The 19,191-nt window shown below is 45.9% G+C and overlaps 1 protein-coding gene across 4 annotated transcripts in view; it reads left to right on the top strand.

The window, feature by feature from the left end:
• EXOC5 (exocyst complex component 5) overlaps nucleotides 1-19,191 on the top strand; it is a 102,623-nt gene that overhangs the window by 43,114 nt on the left and 40,318 nt on the right. For all 4 annotated transcript variants that reach the window (XM_029598243.1, XM_029598241.1, XM_029598242.1 and 1 more), the window contains 2 exons: nucleotides 15,186-15,294; nucleotides 16,991-17,111. In XM_029598243.1, coding sequence (XP_029454103.1) covers nucleotides 15,186-15,294; nucleotides 16,991-17,111 — 230 coding nt within the window. The remainder of the gene's footprint in view (nucleotides 1-15,185; nucleotides 15,295-16,990; nucleotides 17,112-19,191) is intronic.

Below are 19,191 nucleotides of genomic sequence, written 5' to 3' on the forward strand. Positions count from 1 at the left end.
GCCGCAGGGGGACCTGTCAGATTTTTGCCTGGATATGGGGCTCCTCTAACTGGCTCATCAGTAGGGAAAGGCTTCTCAATGGGCACAGGACTGACGGCCCCCCCCCCCCCCCCCCCAGGTTTTGGTATGGACTGTGGCAGTCTTCATGTGCTTTTCTACGTGCAAGTCTGCTGCGAAACAGATTGACAAGTTGAGCAGCCTTTTGACTAGGCCCCGCTCGCAGGTTTTGCTCAGTTGCCAATGTGGTAGGCCTAAGAGTTCAGGCTCGCAAACTGTGGATCCCCACATGCTTGGGGCCGCAAATAAGTATCCGAGTATTTCTACGCCTGCTGTGGGTCATGCTGATAGGGACCCAGGTGATGGATGATGAAGGCAGCCCTTGCTCCCTGGAGGATGGGTTGGAGCCATATAGAACAATATTTGTTCTTTTATTTATTTATTTAAAATCTTTTCTATACCGTCGTTAAGCTAGTTGCCGTCACAACGGTTCACAATAAGGCACATAATTTCAAACTTAAATGTGTTGAGTTATATTAACTAAACAGGTGCCATCAAATACTGTTACATAGTTTCATATTAAATATTACTTAGTGGTTGTGATAAGTCATGTCTACTTTAAGTATATCGGTTATAAGATAAATTAACACTTAAGTCTTGTCCTCTATTGTTGCAATCTAATAGAGGTAAAGTGAAATAAAGTATACACACACACACCATTTGAGTAAGCTGATTGTGTGTGGGAGTTCTTCGGACTGCATCATACAATTCCCTGGATTCTACTCTTCATTCTCTTTGTGGTATGCTTGCTTAAATAGCCATGTTTTAAAACTTTTTTTGAATGCTTTGATGTCTCTTTGTGTTCTGATTTCTAAAGGCATTGTGTTCCATATTATAGGACTTGCTAGGGATAGGGCCCTATCCCTTACTTGCGTTAGTCTGGCTGTTTTTACTGAGGGAATAGTTAGTAGGGCTTTGTTTGCTGATCTCAAGTTTCTATTAGGGACGTGTACGTAAAGGGCTGTGTTCAGCCATTCTGCCTTTTCGTCGTGTATTAATTTATGTATGGTGCAAAGAGTCTTATATTGAATTCTTTGTTCAATGGGTAGCCAGTGTAGTTCAGTTAGGGTTTTGGTGATATGGTCTCTCTTACTTTTACCGGTTAAAATTCTTGCAGCTGTGTTTTGTAATACCTGTAGAGGTCTTATCGTGGTGCGGAGTAATCCTAGTAGAAGGGCATTACAGTAATCGGTGCTTGAAAAAATTAATGCTTGTAGTACTGACCGGAAGTCATTTGGTGTTAGTAGTGGTTTAAGTCTTCTGAGAGTCATAAGTTTGGCATAACCTTCTCTTACTCCAAGGTTTCGTACTTTCTCTGCTAGTTGTATTTTTTGGTTGTTATTGATTATGATTGGGTTTTGAATGATTGTGATGTTTTTTCGTTCAAGATGTAGGAATTCTGTTTTCTCTGTTGTTAACTAATTCCATCTGGTTTAAGAGCTGTTTTATTATATCTAGACTGCAAAATATATCAAATCCCCTACTCCAAATGTTAGGTATTGATCCCTATCTCATTTCACAACGTAGAGGTCGATGACCGGGGGATATTGTTTATTATATCTAGATACATGTTAGCTAAGGTTAATGTTTTCTCAATTGAGTCATTAATTGGAAGTACTAATTGAATTTCGTCAGCATATATGTAGTGTGAGATGCCCAGACCAGCTAGCAGGTGGCATAACGGCAGCATGTATATGTTGAATAGTGTGGCAGATAGGGCTGATCCCTGCGGAACTCCTGTTTGAAGGTTTATTCTTTCTGACATTGCTTTTTTGATTTGCACTTGGAAATATGTTATCTAGGTATGATTTTTTATAGAGATGAGTTGCATGCTCGAATTGCCCAGGCACTGAAGATTCTAGGGGTGCCAGGTGCTGAAGCTAAACAAGAATCCCATTTAGATTCCTTATGTTAAGTATTATGGGTGCTAGTCAAAAATTGATTGATCTTGAATGGGGTGCCATTGGAAGCTAATTTTAAAGAGGGATGAACCTTGGTAGCACTGTACGCCCTGGATCTGGCAGAGAGAGAGCAGTTGCGCTTTCTGAAAGTGGTAGCGCTAGTGTGCGCCATCACCAAGTAGGTGACTATCCCTGTGGAAGGGGGAGTGACTTGAAAGAGGCGCAGGATAGGAGAATTGAGGCGGTCCTTAAGCAAGCCTTGAGGTGGTGGCAATGAATTGCAGATGGGCTCTTGCTTGCTCTCTCTTGGGAAATCAATGTCTGGTTTGAATTTCAGGACAGTGCCCTATGGCCTCAGCATCCTGGATGCGCTTGAATCTGCTTTTTAAAGGATCACACTGGTTTGGGAATGAAATGAAAAAAACAAACCCCAATAAGTGGGGTGAGTCCCAGGTTCCTCAGTTACCAGAAGATTAAAAGCAGGCGCCACGCTCGTTTGGCATTATACATCATGCATGGGGTTTTCAAACATTTTCGACCCTACATAGGGCTCGACCTATGGGTAGGTCTCAATCCAATTTTCTCAGCAGACAGAATCTGGATCCTGGAGAAAGGGAATTGTACAACAAAGCGTTCCAGCTCATGGTGGGCTGCTGGGATCTCCCGTTCCTAGGCTTGCTGGCAACATTACACAATGCAAAGGTTCCTCGCTTCTTCAGTCGCAGGAGAAATCTGAAATTTTCGGGAATTGATGTCCTCATACAGGAGTGGCTGGAAGGCAAGCTTCTATATGCCTTTTCCCCAGTGTCCCATGTTGGGCAGAATGATTCAGAGGTTCGAAAGATAGACAGGGTTTGGTACTTCTGGTGGTGCCAGATTGGCCCAGGAGGCTAGGGTATGCAGATCTGTGGAGGCTTCTGGTGGACTCTCCTCTCCGATTACAGGTCCAAAGAGGGATCTGCTACGGCATGGGCCTATTCTTACAGTTGGGCTTTGATTTTTGTCTTACAGTGTGGTCGTTGAGAGGGTTCAGTTGCTGAAGTGTGGCTAGTCCAATGCTGTGATTTCCACCTTGCTTCGAGTGTGAGTTACTTACTTTCTTAGCCTATGTTCGCGTTTGGCGAGGTTTGAGGCTTGGGTATGAGGTTAAAATCCCGCTCAGTTTGGATTTTTACAAAATGAGTTGTTTAAGGACTTGGCCCTTAATTCCTTGAAGGTACAGGTGGCAGCTCTTGCCTGTTTCCAGGGGTGAAGCACCTTCGTCTCCCCTTGCGGCGGCTGGTGCCCTTGTGGAGTCTTAATCTGGTTTTGGATTTCTGGCGAATCCCACCTTTCAACCATTGTGTAGCTTCTTCTTGAGGTTACTTACTAGAGGACTGAGTTCTGCGTGTAGAATTTCCGAACTGCAGGCTCTGTCTTGCTGGGAACCGTTTCTGTGAGTGACTCTAGGAGCAGCCCAAATGTGAATGGTTCCATCCTTCTGGCCAAACGTGGTCTCAGATTTTCACTTGAATCAGTCAATTCACTGTTGACTCTGGGCAGGGAGAGAGATGTGGATGAATATTGCCTGATTACAAACCTTGGATGTCAAGCGGCATATCATGAGGTATTTGAGGTTTCTAAACCTCTCAGGAAGACAGACCAGCCGATGTTGCGGGCTACGAGAGCCCGCTGGATTAAGAAGGTTATCACAGCCGCTTATGTGGATGGCTGAGAAGCCATTATCTAGACAGATTAGCACTCATTCCACTAGGGCTCAGGCTGTGTCGTGGGCGGAGATTAAATGGTTGTCTCCCGTCAAGATTTGCCAAGCTGCAACGTGGTCTTTCTTACGCAACTTCCAGGCATTATTGCAAGCCTTGGAGGATGCAGCCTTCGCGTATGCGGTGTTGATCGGACTGTGGACACATTCCCGCCATGTTCGGGAGTAGCTTTAGTACATCCCACTGGTGTGGATTAACTTGTCTGAATCCTAAGAGAGAGAAATTACTACTTACCTGATAACTTCCTTTTCTTTAGTGAAGACAGGTTAATCACCTTCCCATTCTTGGCTGCCAGATGGTAGTGCTGTTGTCCTCCTGAGTGGTTGTGTTTCCGGGGATTACTGGGAAGTGTTGGATCCAGTCCCTAGATTAGTATTATTGCAATCCTTGTCTGACCTTAGTGTTTTCTGTTAACTGACTATTTGAATGGTTGTCTTTTAATGGTTATGATCATGTATTGCTTAGTTGTCCACAGTTGGCTTTTGAAGAGAATACTGGCAGGCTGATGTCGGAGCAGGGTATGTATATATATATATATACAAGCCGTAAAGCCCGTTAAAACGGGCTACATCCCTCTGTCTCTCACCTCCCCCTCATTCTCTCTCCCCTCACTCTTCACCACCCCCCTCCCCCACCCACTCCTCTCCACCCTCCCTCTCCTCTCACTCAGTCCCCCCTCTCCCTCACTCCCTCCCACTCAGTCCCCCCTCTCCCTCCCTCCCACTCACTCAGTCCCCCTCTCCCTCCCTCCCACTCACTCAGTCCCCCTCTCCCTCCCTCCCTTCACCCACCTCCATTTCCTCCCGGCGCCGTAAGCGCGACTTCCCGCAACCCTCACCCGGCTCCATTAACTCCTCCCGCTCCTGCCAGCAGATCTCGGGGGGGTCACTCCCGCGCGCGCGGCAGTGACCCCCCCGAGATCTGCCGGCAGATCTGGGGAGGAGAAGTAGTGGCACCGCGCGCGCGCGGTGCCGCTACTTCTCCTCCCGCTCCTGCCGGCAGATCTCGGGGGGGGGCGCGGGAGTGACACCCCCCCCGAGATCAGATCTGGGGAGGAGAAGCAGCGGCACCGCGCGCGGCGCCGCTGCTTCTTCTCCCGCTCCTGCGGCCCCACCGCCATTTTTTTTTTCTGATCGACATCCTTGCCCGCACATGCGCAGTAGAGCTGTGCTCTACTGCGCATGTGCGGGCCGTCGGTCACAGGCCATTTATAAGGTAGATACACACCGTGACGTCAGCTTTGCTCTGTCTCCATCTGTTAGTAGACGAGCATAACCCACTGCTATGTGGATTAACCTGTCTTCACTAAAGAAAAGGAAATTATCAGGTAAGTAGTAATTTCTCGATTAATCTTAACTTTTTTTTTTTTTTTTATCGGGGCTGGGAGTCCTCCCCCCCCCCCCCCCCCCCCCCCCTGCGCCAGCTTCCCCTTGTACAAAAATAAATTCAATCTCACGGCCTCGAGAGTCCTCCTCCCTTCAATGCCCATCCCAACCCTTTCCCTTCTCCCCCACCACCTGCACCATTATTTCAAGTTACTCTACAGGATTGCAGTAGCCGCCTACCGCGATCTGGTCTGGTGCTTCTGGCAACGCTTCTGTCGTTGCTTGGCTACTATGCCCCTTTTTCTTTCTGGCTAAATTATAGTTGGAGTTATCCGTCTAAATGGCTTTTGAATATCTACTCCTAAACGTTTAATTTGCAAAGAGAGAATGGGGGAAAACTGCCTTAATGAATCAGGCATTCAGTCATGTGGATATTGCTTTCCTTAGGAAACTAGTTCAACATAGCACGGAACAAAAGTTCTCCTCTGTTGGTATACAGTGCTATTGTGTACCACCATAAACTTGGGAAAGCTTAAAAAGCAAAGTTAAAATGAAAAAGTTATTTACCTTCATTTTTAAGGGAACATCATATACCTATTCCAGACTTACCGGGGACATTTGCAAGAGCTGAAATTTATTCACAAGATTTACCCACTTCTGGGCCCTTTCTACACAACTATGTCTTAATATCTCTTGCACCTCCAGTACTAAACTTAGAGGTAGATCTTAAATAAGTACGCTAGATTTTATAAGATACGCGCGTATCTTATAAAATCCGGGGTCTGCGCCACAAGGCTGCGCAAAATCGGCAGCCTGTGTGCGCCGAGCCGCGCAGCCTACCTCCGTTCCCTCCGAGGCGGCTCCGAAATCGGAGCGGCCTCGGAGGGAACTTTCCTTCCGCGTCCCCCCACCTTCCCCCACCTTCCCCTATCTACCCCCCCCCCCTACCTTTGTTGTGCAAGTTACACCTGCTTGAAGCAGGCGTAACTTGCGCGCGCCGCCTCGGCATCCCCCGGCACAGGCCGCAGTGCCGGAGGACTCGGGACCACCTGCTCCAGGACTTACGCGCGTCCCGGGGCTTTGCGCGTGCCAGTGGCCTATGCAAAATAGGCCGCTGGCACGCGTAAATCCAGCAGGATTTACGCGTGCAGGGCTTTTAAAATCTAGCCCTTACTGTTTAACTATATATATGCATTTTCTATATCCAATTATTGCTACCCAGGGTACCCCACTTGTACCTACTTTTATGCATCACTTATGCCAAATGCACCTTAGTTGCAATCTACCCCATATCTCTGTTGTACCTGTGTATGCTTTATGTGCTCAGTGATGTTTTTAAATTTTATGTAATCTGCCTTGTGCCTACCTTTAGGAAAAGGTGGAATATCAAATATTTATCAGTTTGATCTCTTGCTGGACTATACTTCTAGATGTACCCTTTCATAGGCTCCGCAGAGAGCTTGGGTTCCACTGGGAAGGGAATGCAATTCTTGGTGCTGAGTAACCTAGAAACATGTAAAAAAAATTGTTAATACATCCTCTTTCTTAAGGGCATTAAACATTTCATTATTGGTGGATTTTTCTTATATTAAAGTGCTTGTTGAAATGTTAAGGACAGTGTTTTACATATGAAATGCCATACTGGGTCAGACCAAGGGTCCATCAAGCCCAGCATCCTGTTTCCAACAGTGGCCAATCCAGGCTACAAGTTCCTGGCAAGTACCCAAACATTAAATAGATCCCAAGTTCCCTGTACGTACCAGGATCAGTCCAGACTGCTGGGTTATGCCTCCCCTCCAGCAGATGGAGTCAGAGAGAAAACTGAAAGCACCTCCCAGATATACTGGTGTGCCACCTGCTATCCTTCAGTATTTCCTCTGACTCCAGCAGATTGAGAGACATAACCTGCGGTCCTGTCTATCCTGACAAAAAAATCTTTCAGGTGTCATTTACTAATTATTACTTGTTAGTTATACTGTCTAGATCAATTAGTTGGTTCTCTAACTAGTTTAAAAAAAAAAAAAAAAAGAGTTTTAGTTTATTTCGTTTCTTGTCCCTTTTTCTGGTTCAGCGCAGCGTGTTATTCACTGCAGCATAGAGGCAGGCTGTGAGAGCATTGCTCTCATTCTTTTTCCCGGTGTTGTGTGCCTTTTGGTCTGGGGGAAAGCCTACCGGTGGTCCGGTCACCCTCCCCCATCTATCTCTGCTTTATTCCAGGTGTTTTAACCTGAAGAGGGCCTTGTTTATTTGTAAAAAAAAAAAAAAAAAAAAAAGTTAATTAAATTTAGAATTAAAGATTAAGGACCCGTAAGCCCTGTTGGAAACAGGCTGCGGTCCGTTGTAGCCCTAGCCTGCCGCGCTGACCGGGGACTCCGGAGGGGGTGAGGTTTCTTCACCCAGCGAATTTGCCAGTCGCAGCGACAGCTTTTTTGGCGCGAATTTACTGCTCCCAGACCCAGCTACTTACTTTTGGGCGCCCTTTTCTGCAGCTTCAGGATGCCCCGATCTTCGGCCTGCACGGCCTGTGGCAAGGCGGGGGCGCGACTCTCCAGGGAGGGTCTCTGCTCCCACTGCATTCCCGGGGGCGAGGGACCCTCCCGGGGGCCGAGCGCAGCCCACAGCACGGCTTCTCGTCCTTCCTCGGAGCGATTAGGCAGGCTGGCAGCCGCGCGGTCCTTAGCCCCGCCTCCCACTGTTAGGGAGCCGGCGGCCATTTTGACCACACGGCAGCCTGCTGATTCGGCATCGGAGGAGGAGGATTTTTCTTTTAACTCTCCTCCTGCCCTAAGCCCGTGCCGTGAGTCGGATTTGGAGGCTCCTCGAGCCCCTCCCCCTCGGGACCAGCCCGCGGGGGGCTCCAACAAAAGGAAAGTGCCTTTTTATTCCAAATTTGTCTTGTTAATGCATCAGGCGTTTTTAGACGCGGAGGCAGGCTGGGAGCCGGATGAACCCCCTCCCCCTACGGTCCCCAGAGTTTCCCCTGAGCAAGGCCGGTCTGGGTCTCAGGACAAAGTGGGGGGTTCGGATGCTGCTAGAATTTATTCCCTAGGGGGAAAGGGAGGTCCGGGAGTTCCGGATTTTACCCAGGGGTCTCCGGATGGCACATGGTCTCCGGATGGCACAGGGACAGAGGTCTCTGACGCTCAGGGAGCGCTCAAAGGCAATGACCCCCAGATTCTGCGCCTCTTTGGCAAAGATGAACTTAACTTTTTAATCCTTCATGTTTTGAAGGAGTTAGAAATCCCAGCGCCGCAGCAGGGCACTGACACTTCCACAGGGGACATAGCTATGGCAGGTCTAAGGGCCCCCCCGCAGACTTTTCCTTTACATGCCAAGGTCTTACAGATCGTGTCCAAAGAATGGGAGGTGCCGGAGGCATCCCTGCGCGTAAGCAGGGCAATGAATAAGTTGTATCCCCTGCCAGCGGATTCTTTGGATATTTTTAAGGTCCCTTCCGTGGATTCGGCAGTGACTGCTGTGGTTAAGCATACTACCATTCCTGTCACGGGAGGGGTAGCCTTGAAGGATCTCCAAGACCGAAAGTTAGAGGTTCTGTTAAAGCGCATTTTTGAGATAGCGGCCTTAGGGGTCCGAGCAGCGGCATGTAGCAGTATGGTTCAGCGCGCTACTCTCCGCTGGGTTCAACAATTGCTTACCACACAGGAGCTCCCACCAGCCGAGGCTGAGCAGGCCAACTGTGTGGAAGCGGCGGTTGTTTACACGGCGGATGCCTTGTATGATTTGTTGAGAACCTCGGCCCGCACCATGTCATCGGCGGTCGCTGCTCGGCGTTTGCTGTGGCTTAGGCGTTGGTCGGCGGATGCCTCGTCAAAATCGCGCCTCGCCTCTTTTCCCTTCAAGGGAAAATTATTGTTTGGTGAGGAGCTGGATCAGCTCATCAAAGACTTGGGGGACAACAAGGTGTACAAGTTACCGGAGGACAAGCCCCGTTCTTTTCATTCTTTTGGAAATGTACGGTCCCGATTTCGGGGCCAGGTCCCCAGGTCTCAGCCTTGGTCTCCTTCCTTTCGAGGCAGACGTCCACAGCGTCTGGGATCCTTGCAGAACTTACCCGCCGGAAAGCCTTCGCAATGAAGGCGCGCAGGCCCATTCCTCCCTTCCCCACATCGGAGGTCGGTTGTCCCTGTTTTGGGAGGAATGGGTCAAGGTCACATCGGATCAGTGGGTCCTCGACGTCGTTCGCTACGGCTACGAGTTGGAGTTTGCTCGTCCCCTCCGGGATCTTTTTATGATCTCCCCCTGCGGGTCTCAGGAAAAGAGGCAGATTATCGCCCACACGGTACACAGGTTACGGGCTCTGGGAGCAATATTGCCTGTTCCTCCGGAGGAGACCAGAAGAGGCAGGTATTCCATTTACTTCGTGGTCCCAAAGAAGGAAGGTACGTTTCTCCCAATTTTGGATTTGAAAAGAGTGAACGAGGCCTTGCACGTTCCCCGATTTCGTATGGAGACGCTCAGATCTGTTATTGCGGCTGTCCACAAGGGAGAATTTTTGGCTTCTTTGGATCTAGCCGAGGCGTATCTTCATATCGGGATCAGGGAACGTCACCAGAGGTACCTAAGATTCACAGTATTGGGGGAGCACTTCCAGTTTTTGCGCCCTTCCGTTTGGGCTAGCAACAGCCCCGAGGGTATTCACCACGGTTCTCATAGTAGTCGCAGCTTATCTGCGACGCCACGGAATTCTGGTGCATCCCTATTTGGACGATTGGCTAATCTGGGCGAAGTCGCAGGAGGCGTGCAAGCGGGCAGTCCAGTCGGTGGTGCAGCAACTTCAATCGCTAGGTTGGGTGGTCCACTTTGCGAAGAGCCAGTTGGTCCAGAGTCAACAGTTGGAATTTTGGGGGCGCGCGTTTCAATACCTTGGAAGGCAAGGTATTCCTCACTCAGCGGAGACTAGAGAACCTGATGTTTCAGGTGCAGGCCTTACTAGATCTCCCGTTGCCCACGGCCTGGGATTATTTACAAGTCATTGGTCATATGGTGTCTACTCTGGAGATGGTGCCGTGGGCATTTGCTCATATACGTCCTTTACAGCGCGCTCTCCTCTCCCGTTGGGACCAGAAATCAGGAGATTACGGCACCCAATTGCCGCTGCTGGAGCCGGCTCGTTCCAGCTTAGCTTGGTGGTTAATCCCAGACAATTTATTGCCAGGGCGGTACGTCTCGCCTTGCGCCAACTTCTCCCGTTGGTACAAGGGCGGGCAGTGCGAGTTCTGTCAGACAACGCATCCACAGTAGCGTATATAAGTCGCCAAGGCGGCACGAGAAGTCGGCCGGTAGCGGACGAAGCGTCGTTGTTAATGTCCTGGGCGGAACGTCATCTCTCCCGCATAGCGGCCACCCACATAGCGGGCGTCGACAACGTACAAGCGGATTATCTAAGTCGTCAATACTTGGATCCCGGAGAGTGGGAGCTCTCGGCCGAGGCAATGAGTCTCATCACCCAGCGATGGGGAATTCCGCGTCTGGACCTGATGGCGACTCGGCAAAATGCACAGGCAGCGCGTTTCTTCAGTCGAAGGTGAGAACACGGTTCGGAGGGGGTAGATGCCCTGGTGCTTCCATGGCCTCGTCACATCCTCCTCTATGTGTTTCCCCCGTGGCCTCTAATAGGCAAAGTGTTAAGACGCATAGAATCTCATCGCGGGCCAGTGATTCTTTTGGCCCCGGAGTGGCCAAGAAGACCGTGGTTCGCGGATCTAGTCAACCTGGCGCGGGACGGACCCTTAAGGTTGGGTCATCTTCAGGGCCTGCTTCGCCAGGGACCCGTATTTTTCGAGCGGGCGGACCGCTTCTGTCTGGCGGCTTGGCTTATGAAAGGAAGCAGTTGAGGAGGAAAGGATATTCAGAGCCTGTCATTTCCACCCTACTGCGGGCGAGAAGGCCCTCCACCACGCTAGCCTACGCCAGAGTGTGGAAAGTGTTTGACGCCTGGTGCGCGGCAGCTAAAGTTCCACCGCGCCGGGCCTCGGTAGGGAATATCCTTACGTTCCTGCAGGCGGGCTTGAAAAAGGGTTTGGCGTACAGCTCTCTGAGGGTTCAGGTAGCGGCCCTGGGGTGTTTGAGGGGTAAGGTAGACGGATTCTCTCTCGCGTGCTACCCGGATGTAGCTCGATTTTTGCGTGGCGTTCGGAGCTTGCGTCCCCCATTTAGACCCCCTTGTCCTTCTTGGAATTTGAATTTGGTGCTCAAAGGTCTCAACTCGGCCCCTCTCACGCTCAAGACCGTGTTCCTAGTGGCCATTGCGTCAGCCCGTCGGGTGTCGGAGCTTCAGGCACTTTCTTGTAGGGAACCGTTCTTACGTATTGTAGGGAACCGTTCTTACGTATTTCGGATGCCGGCGTGTCTCTGCGTACGGTTCCTTCGTTCTTGCCGAAGGTGGTATCGGCTTTTCATGTTCATCAGACGGTGGAATTGCCTTCCTTCTCGGCGTCTGACCTAAAGTCTTCGCACGGTTCCGATTTGAAGCGTCTAGATGTGCGTCGAGTGATCATGCGATATTTGGAGGTCACTAATGCATTCAGACGGTCAGATCCTTTGTTTGTCCTATGGCAGGGGCCCAAGAAGGGCCTACAGGCATCAAGAGCAACTGTTGCTCGTTGGTTGAAAAGTTCGATCGCATCCACGTACATTGGCTGTGGTAAGTCTGTTCCTGAGGGGCTTAAGGCACACTCACTGCGTTCTCAAGCAACTTCCTGGGCAGAAAGTCGTTTAGTTTCTAGCCAGGAGATTTGCAGAGCAGCCACGTGGAAGTTGTTGCATACCTTCGCTCGTCATTATCGGATTGATGTTAGGGGAGCATCAGCTGATACTTTTGGCAGCAGTGTCATTCGAGCGGGACTCTCTGGGTCCCACCCCAATTAAGGCGGCTTGGGTACATCCCAGCAGTCTGGACTGATCCTGGTACGTACAGGGAAAGGAAAATTGTTTCTTACCTGATAATTTTCGTTCCTGTAGTACCAAGGATCAGTCCAGACGCCCGCCCGATGTTGAGTGTCAGGAGAGTCCGCTCCAATAACCAGTTTCTATACATAGCTTTTCGATATTTCAACAAGGTAGGTACCTATCCCTTTTTCTTTGCTTTTAGAGGGTGGTGCCTTTTTTGAAGTTACGTTGATGTTTGCCAGGTTTTTGGCATGGGAGAGTTTTACTACTTGATCTAGACAGTTGCCATGTTTTTCATTAGTGGCTAAGTTGGCGGAGGATTTGGTTTTGCCTATCTTCTGCTTTGTTATACTTTATACTGAAGGATAGCAGGTGGCACACCAGTATATCTGGGAGGTGCTTTCAGTTTTCTCTCTGACTCCATCTGCTGGAGGGGAGGCATAACCCGGCAGTCTGGACTGATCCTTGGTACTACAGGAACGAAAATTATCAGGTAAGAAACATAATTTTCCTCTACTATTGCTTATTAATTACCGAAATAGCAATTTATGGATTTAACCTCTAAGAACTTATCCAAACCTTTTTTAAATCCAGTTACACTAACTGCTGAAACCACATCCCTGGCAATGAATTCCAAAGTTTAACTATGCGCTGAGTGAAAAAGAATTTTCTTCAATTTGTTTTAAATGAGCTACTTGCTAACTTCATGGAGTGCCCCCTCGTTCTTCTATTATCTGAGAGAGTAAATAACAGATTTATATTAACTTGTTCAAGTCCTTTCATGATTTTGTAGACTTCTATCATATCCCCCTGTCTCTTCTCCAAACTGAACAGCCCTAACTTCTTTAACCTTCCTTCATAGGGCAGCCATTTTGTAACCGTCTCTTTTTAGTCAGTAAGGAGGTCCAGACAACTGATCCGTAAAGATAGACTTTTATTGCCAGCAAGATGCAGCTAAGACAAAGGCTCAGTACAACTGCATGCCACGCCCCCTTCGGAGCAAACTTTTATGCACTTTACAACTCTTATCTTTCACACATGCGTTCTGGTTTTTGCTGAACAAACATTTCACAAATTGCTGAACAAGCATTAGCTAGCGTGGTCCTCTAGTAGGTGTAGCTTATGATCAGACTATTGTTTCGTCATTTAATTGACGTGTTAGACATTTTACATCGGCATTCGTATTAATACAATACAAAGTATTATTCCAAAATGGAGTTACGTTACGCTAAAAGTTAGTGCGCCACTGCGTCACTACGCATTACGTATCATTTGCGTTGCAAATATTAGTACGTTCAAGATGGCTGTGCGTTTCACTGCTGGCATGATTAGTCGGAGGATGTTCAGTTGTTCGTTCGTACTTCAGGGGGGTCACGAAATTGAACCCCTTCATTCCCCCCTTTGATACTTCAACTTTGAAGAGAAGGCAGAAGTATCACTTTATATCTGAAGAGTAACTGAAACGACAAATAAGAATTAATACCAGTGACATTGAATGTGAGCCCTAATATGTTGTTAGGTCGTTGGTTGCTTCACGGGTTTGAGACGGGTGGACCCTATTGGTGTCACCCCCCTTTGTAGCCCGACTTACCCCAACAACACGGTGGCTCCATTATGGTAATGCTTAGAGGTTAGAGTTTATTAGACTTATAAGTTAGTAGTTAGGTACTCTTTATCAGAATCAGTATCCGAATCATTGTTAGGGTCGTAGTCAGAAGAATCAGATGAAGGGAATGTGGAGACAGACACATACTTATTAATCATCTACAATTTCATGCCCCTTATCAAGCTCTGCATTTTGTCCAGTGCAGCTATATCCTTTTTGAGATGCAGTGACCAGAATTGCACACAGTATTCAAGATGTGATCTCACCATGGAACGATACAGAGGCATTATGACATCCTCTGTTTTATTTTCCATTCCCTTCCTTAATAATTCCTAACATTCTGTTGGCTTTTTTGATTGCCACAGCACACTGGGCTGTCTATGATTCCTAGATCTTGTTTGCCTTTATTCTCATTGATAACTTCTTTTACACCCAATGCAGAACTGGATTTTAACTCTAGAATTACATCACAGGTTTTACTGCTCTTCAGACCATGCTTTGTTTGATAAGAGCTTTGCGATTTGAATTACAAGCACCTGTTTTAAAAAATCTGTTCACTCTGCATTGCTCCGTCGTGCAGTAAAGACACGTCTTTAGTATTCTTATTAGCAAATACCTCCAATGCTGAATCTTTTAAATGTTGTTCTGACAGTTATATTCATATAAACCAGTTATATTTCCAAAACCTCCAGATGCATTTTTAGTAATTACAGTCGACCTAAATTAGCTTTTTAAAGTAGCAGCATTTCAGCATTGTAGGCTAAAAGAAAAAAAAAAAGCAGCAGTAATGATTAAGAGCATAACCTCTAATGTATATTGCTGTTAGAGATGCACGCCATCTGGAAGTATAAATAATTTGTAATTAGAATTTGTGGCTTCCTTATTTTTTTAGCCTAGTGCATGCTGGGAAGTCTGTCTTCTCCTTTCTGCCCTCCCTCTGATAGCCCCCCTAACTTCTGCTGAGCCCAGTCAGGGGCCTGCACTTTGTTAGCCAGTTTCTGATGGAGTCCAGCAGCATGGGGCTGGAGGCCAGCTGACACTGCATGAGCAAAACCTAAAATTAAAGAAGCTATCATTTTTATTTAACAAGATATCTTTGTTTTCAGAAAGGTTTATTTCTCTGTATAGTATAATCTGATGCACAATTGACTGATTATTGCTTTTTATCAAATGCTTTTGTTTGAGTATATTACCAGACCTGTGTGGCTCCCCTAGTGCTGTGAATCCATGTTAATTTTATGTAGTGTCTCTGTGGGAATGTTCTAGCAGTTTTTGCCACTTTGCTGTGCTGTTATGGCACCTGCAACTACTTATCCTCCCTACCACACAAAAGCTGATAGCACTGGGTGAGATTTTTGTGCAGGAGCCTGTGCCAATATATCAGTTGCCAGCTAAATAAAGTAAGCAGAAAGGACAAGTAAATGGTAATTAACAAGCTGACAGAACTGTGGTCATCTAGATGTTCAAAATATGTATTGTTTAGCTAAGTTTTTTAGATGCTTTTGTTTAACTTTAGATTTTTTTTTCAGTTGCTTTATTAAATTGTTGGCCAGTAGTAGCCTGTCTTTGTACTTCCTAAATTGCATATACTTAATAGAAAAATATGCTTTTTTTCCCTTTTAAGTTGTCTGATCCTTCTGATCTACCAAGGAATGCATTTAGAATCTTTACAATTCTTGTTGACTACTTATGCATCGAGCACATTGACTATGCCTTGGAAATCGGACTTGCTGGTAAGGCTATAGCAGTGTATTTATAAATCAAATCTTTTCAAAGATAATATTTATTTATTAACATAGCAATTGCTTGGGAATATATGACCCAGTATATTTCTGTTCTGATTGTTTGGATTTCTTGCCTTTTTTTTCTACTTTTACTTGACCTTTCTATGCTGCTTGGAAAAGTATGTCAGGGATGGTTAACTCCGCCATTGAATTGCCTCCATGGTATGCAAATCTACTACTCCTCACACGATATACACAGCGCTGTATAAACACACAAAAAAGACAGTCCTTGCTCAATAGATCTTACAGTTTAATAAGACAAACATATAGGGCAAGAGACTTGGGGTATGTCATAAAGCAAGGCAGTGATTAAAAAGAAAGAGAAGAAAGTTAGTTAATGAGGCTAAAAGCAGACAGTCTGGCCTAAGATTTAAAAACAGCTTTAAAAAGGTGGGTCTTTAGATGGGCTTTAAACATGGCAAGAGAGGGAGCAAGACAAACCAGTTCAGGAAGACTCTTCAAAGCACACAGCGTAGCCAGGTTGTAAGCACAGAGTCTGGAATTGGCGGTAGAGGAGAAGGGCACAGATAGGAGTGACTTGTCTGATGAGCGAAGTACACGAGGAGGTTTGTAGAGAGAGGAGAGGTAGTGAGGTGCTGAAGAGTGAAGGCATTTGTAGATGAGAAGGAGGAGCTTGAACTGTATGCGAGAGTGAATAGGGAGCCAATGCAGGAGAGGGGTTATGGGAGCGTAGCGACTTTTGGTGAAAGACAAGTCATGCAACTGAATTTTGGACATATTTCAGTGGAGAGAGGTGGCTTGCCAGGAGACCTGTGAGGAGCAGGTTACAATAGTCTAAGCAGGAGGAAATGAGAGAGTGGTAAGGGTTCAGAAAGGAAAGGATATTCATTGTGGATATCCTGGAAACCTGGGCAATTTGTGGCTCCTAAGAACCAGAGTTGGCCATCCCTGGTATATGTTCTGCCCTCCAGATGTTAAAAACTGTGGAGGAACATAGGTAAGGGGCAGAGTTCACCCTCATGATAAACTCCTGCAAAATGTACATCTTCTAGTACTTCTCTCCCGGGCAATCAGTTCAGAGATTACCACAAGTATTGAACCAATATTTTGGTGGGCTAAGATGTTGTCCTGCGCGTGTATAGTCATATAGTACTGCATTATTAAACTTTCCAATAAAAAATCTTTTTAAGACAGCAGTTTCTCTCCAATTTTTTCAGTCAGTTCATCAGGAGCTATTTTATTCCCCCTTCCCCTCCAAATGATGTTTTAGCTCCCCTGAATTTTGTTCCTTGTCCTCAACAGATTTTAGAGCACAGAACCAGGCTTTCACTGTGAGGGAAATTATTAGTTATAACTAATAAATATTTAGTTAAAAAAACAATTTTTTTCCTAGTGGGGGAACTTGCCTTGTCCAGGCGGGATTTCCTTTGAGTGATGCTGGCTAAAAGTATGAAAAAAATTGAGGGTAAGGGGAGAGGAGTCTTTTGTTCTGCATAGCCCCAGAGTGAGCCTTTAGAAAACAGCCTTCCTGTTCCTAGTAAAGTTTCATTCATGGTTAACATTTAAATAACTGCAGCAAGTTTATTAACCTGAAAAATAGGCTGTGATCAATACAATTGTGAAACTGTGACTAATTGTAGGGATTTTTGTTGTAAAGTCCATCTAGTGTCTGTTTCTGTTTTAGCAATTCCTTCTCCGGATTCCAAGAATGCAAATCTTTATTTCTTGGATGTTGTACACCAAGCCAATACGATTTTTCATTTGTTTGACAAACAGTTTAATGATCATCTTATGCCACTGATAAGGTAAGACACATTTTCCCTTTTCTGTCATTCCTTTGCGTGTAAGATTCATTTAATATTTAAAGTAATGCATGAAGGAAAGCCTCAAGATTTGAAAGATGTATACTACATCCTTATATGTCTAAGCATACACTATGCTCTCAAGGCCAAGGTTTAATAATTCCATCACCTAAAGAGGCACGATTGGTTTCCACATGTGAATGTGCATTCCTGATTGTTGGCCCTGTATCATGGAATGCACTTCCATCTGATTTACATGCTCTATTAAATTTGAAAGAGTTTTGTAAAAAAACTAAAACATTATCTTTAAGTTTCAGCAAGCATTTGTATAGTTTCACTATGATTTGAATTTTATCTTTTCTATTTCCTGCATTCATGTATTTTAGGATGTTTGTGTTTTTGTTTTTATTCTATGTTTCTGTACTGTGTTCCTCACTTAGAATGACTATTGTTGCAATAGTCAGTGTCCGTGCTGACTTCAGTGAGCCCAGGTGGACCTCACCTGACCCACCGTTCGGGCTGGCAGTGAGATATTGGAGTAGGGGAGAGAGGTCAGTGTCGCTGACTTCATTGAGCCCATGTAGACCTAAGCAGCCGGGTTTCTCTAGTTTTACACAGGCGGGTTCTTGTCACCATAGTTGGAACTGAAAGGCTCTTTGTTAGGTGAACTAAGAAGGGGAATTGCCATTGAAGAATTGCAGTTAATGTAGCACCAGTACTAGTGGGAGAGGAATTCAAGGCTGGCAGAGGGAGCTATTGTTGCGATAAGCTGGTTACAAGCAATTTTAAATAAATAAACTGACATGAGAAAATTGCTCGGTCCTGAAGAGCAGTTAACTCTGTTAAAGATCTTATTGAAAATGTAGAAACAGTCCATGCTAATCAAGGCAGAAAACTCAAATCTTCAGAGCATTTTAAGCATCGAAGAACCTGAGGCTTGTGACACCTGTATGCGCTGTCAGTGCTGAGAGAATATTTGTCATTGCATCTAGAACATTATTCAGAAGCACATCAGAGGAAACCAAATGTAGTGTGCTGTTCATTGAAAAACATGTTAACAATAAAAAAAAAAAAAAATCTCACGTTTCACTTACTGGTATTATTTACTAGAAAAACGGGTCTATAATATCACCTCTGGTTTCTCTCCTTTTCAAAGGAACAATTCATTTTAAAGTGTCACTAATACTGCATTTTGACAGCCTTTTATAAGTTATTGAGCATATGAGTGCTGCCGTAATATTATTTTTGCTAAAAATCAATTTATAAGAAAGCTAACATACAGTAGTAACAACTCTGCAGGACTCTGGGCTGTCAGTTACAATCACACTGATTTTGGCTTCTAGTATCATTTATCCAGTTCCCAGTGTTGCCAAGTTTCACAGGAAAAATGAGATGTGTGATCATTTCATGATGCCTAATTTCCTCCTTTGGTATGGAAATGTGCACCTGATCATGATAACATTCATTTTATGAATTTCTATTTAATAATTACATCACTAAATATTGGAGTTTTTCCTATAGAAAACTAGGCGAGAAACGGACCACAGGCACTAACTAATGGTAGGGCAGTTTTTAAAACTGCTTGATGACATCACAGTGTGCTCTGAACACAACTGACATACTCCTCTTTAGGAAATAAAAAGAAGAGGAGATGCTAAATGTTGGGGCCATCAAGGGCACATACAAAAATGTGGTTCAAAAGGAGAGGGAGGAGCACACACGGACAGATGTGATCTCCTAGGGCCAGTTTCCTTAAAGGACATTAGGCATTCTAAAACCAGACCAACCTCTTTCCAAAAGTGTGTAGGTGTTCAGATAAAGTAACCAAAAGCTGTTCTTGTTCCTTTAAAAATTCTTATGGATGTATTAGGAAGGTCCAAGATGGCATCCTAGCTGGCTGCAGCATGTCTGATTTCATTTTCTTTGGAATGATTGTTCTCTTAGGACAAGCAGGAAGGTAGTCCTCACATATGTGACATCAGATGGAGCCTGGCACGGAAAAAGTCTGTCAAAGTTTCTAGAACTTTGACAGGCACACTGAGCATGCCCAGCATGCACTATCCACGCGTCCACGTGGGGTCCC

Source organism: Rhinatrema bivittatum, chromosome 4 (assembly GCF_901001135.1).
Source record: "Rhinatrema bivittatum chromosome 4, aRhiBiv1.1, whole genome shotgun sequence".
Taxonomy (NCBI): Eukaryota; Metazoa; Chordata; class Amphibia; order Gymnophiona; family Rhinatrematidae; genus Rhinatrema; species Rhinatrema bivittatum.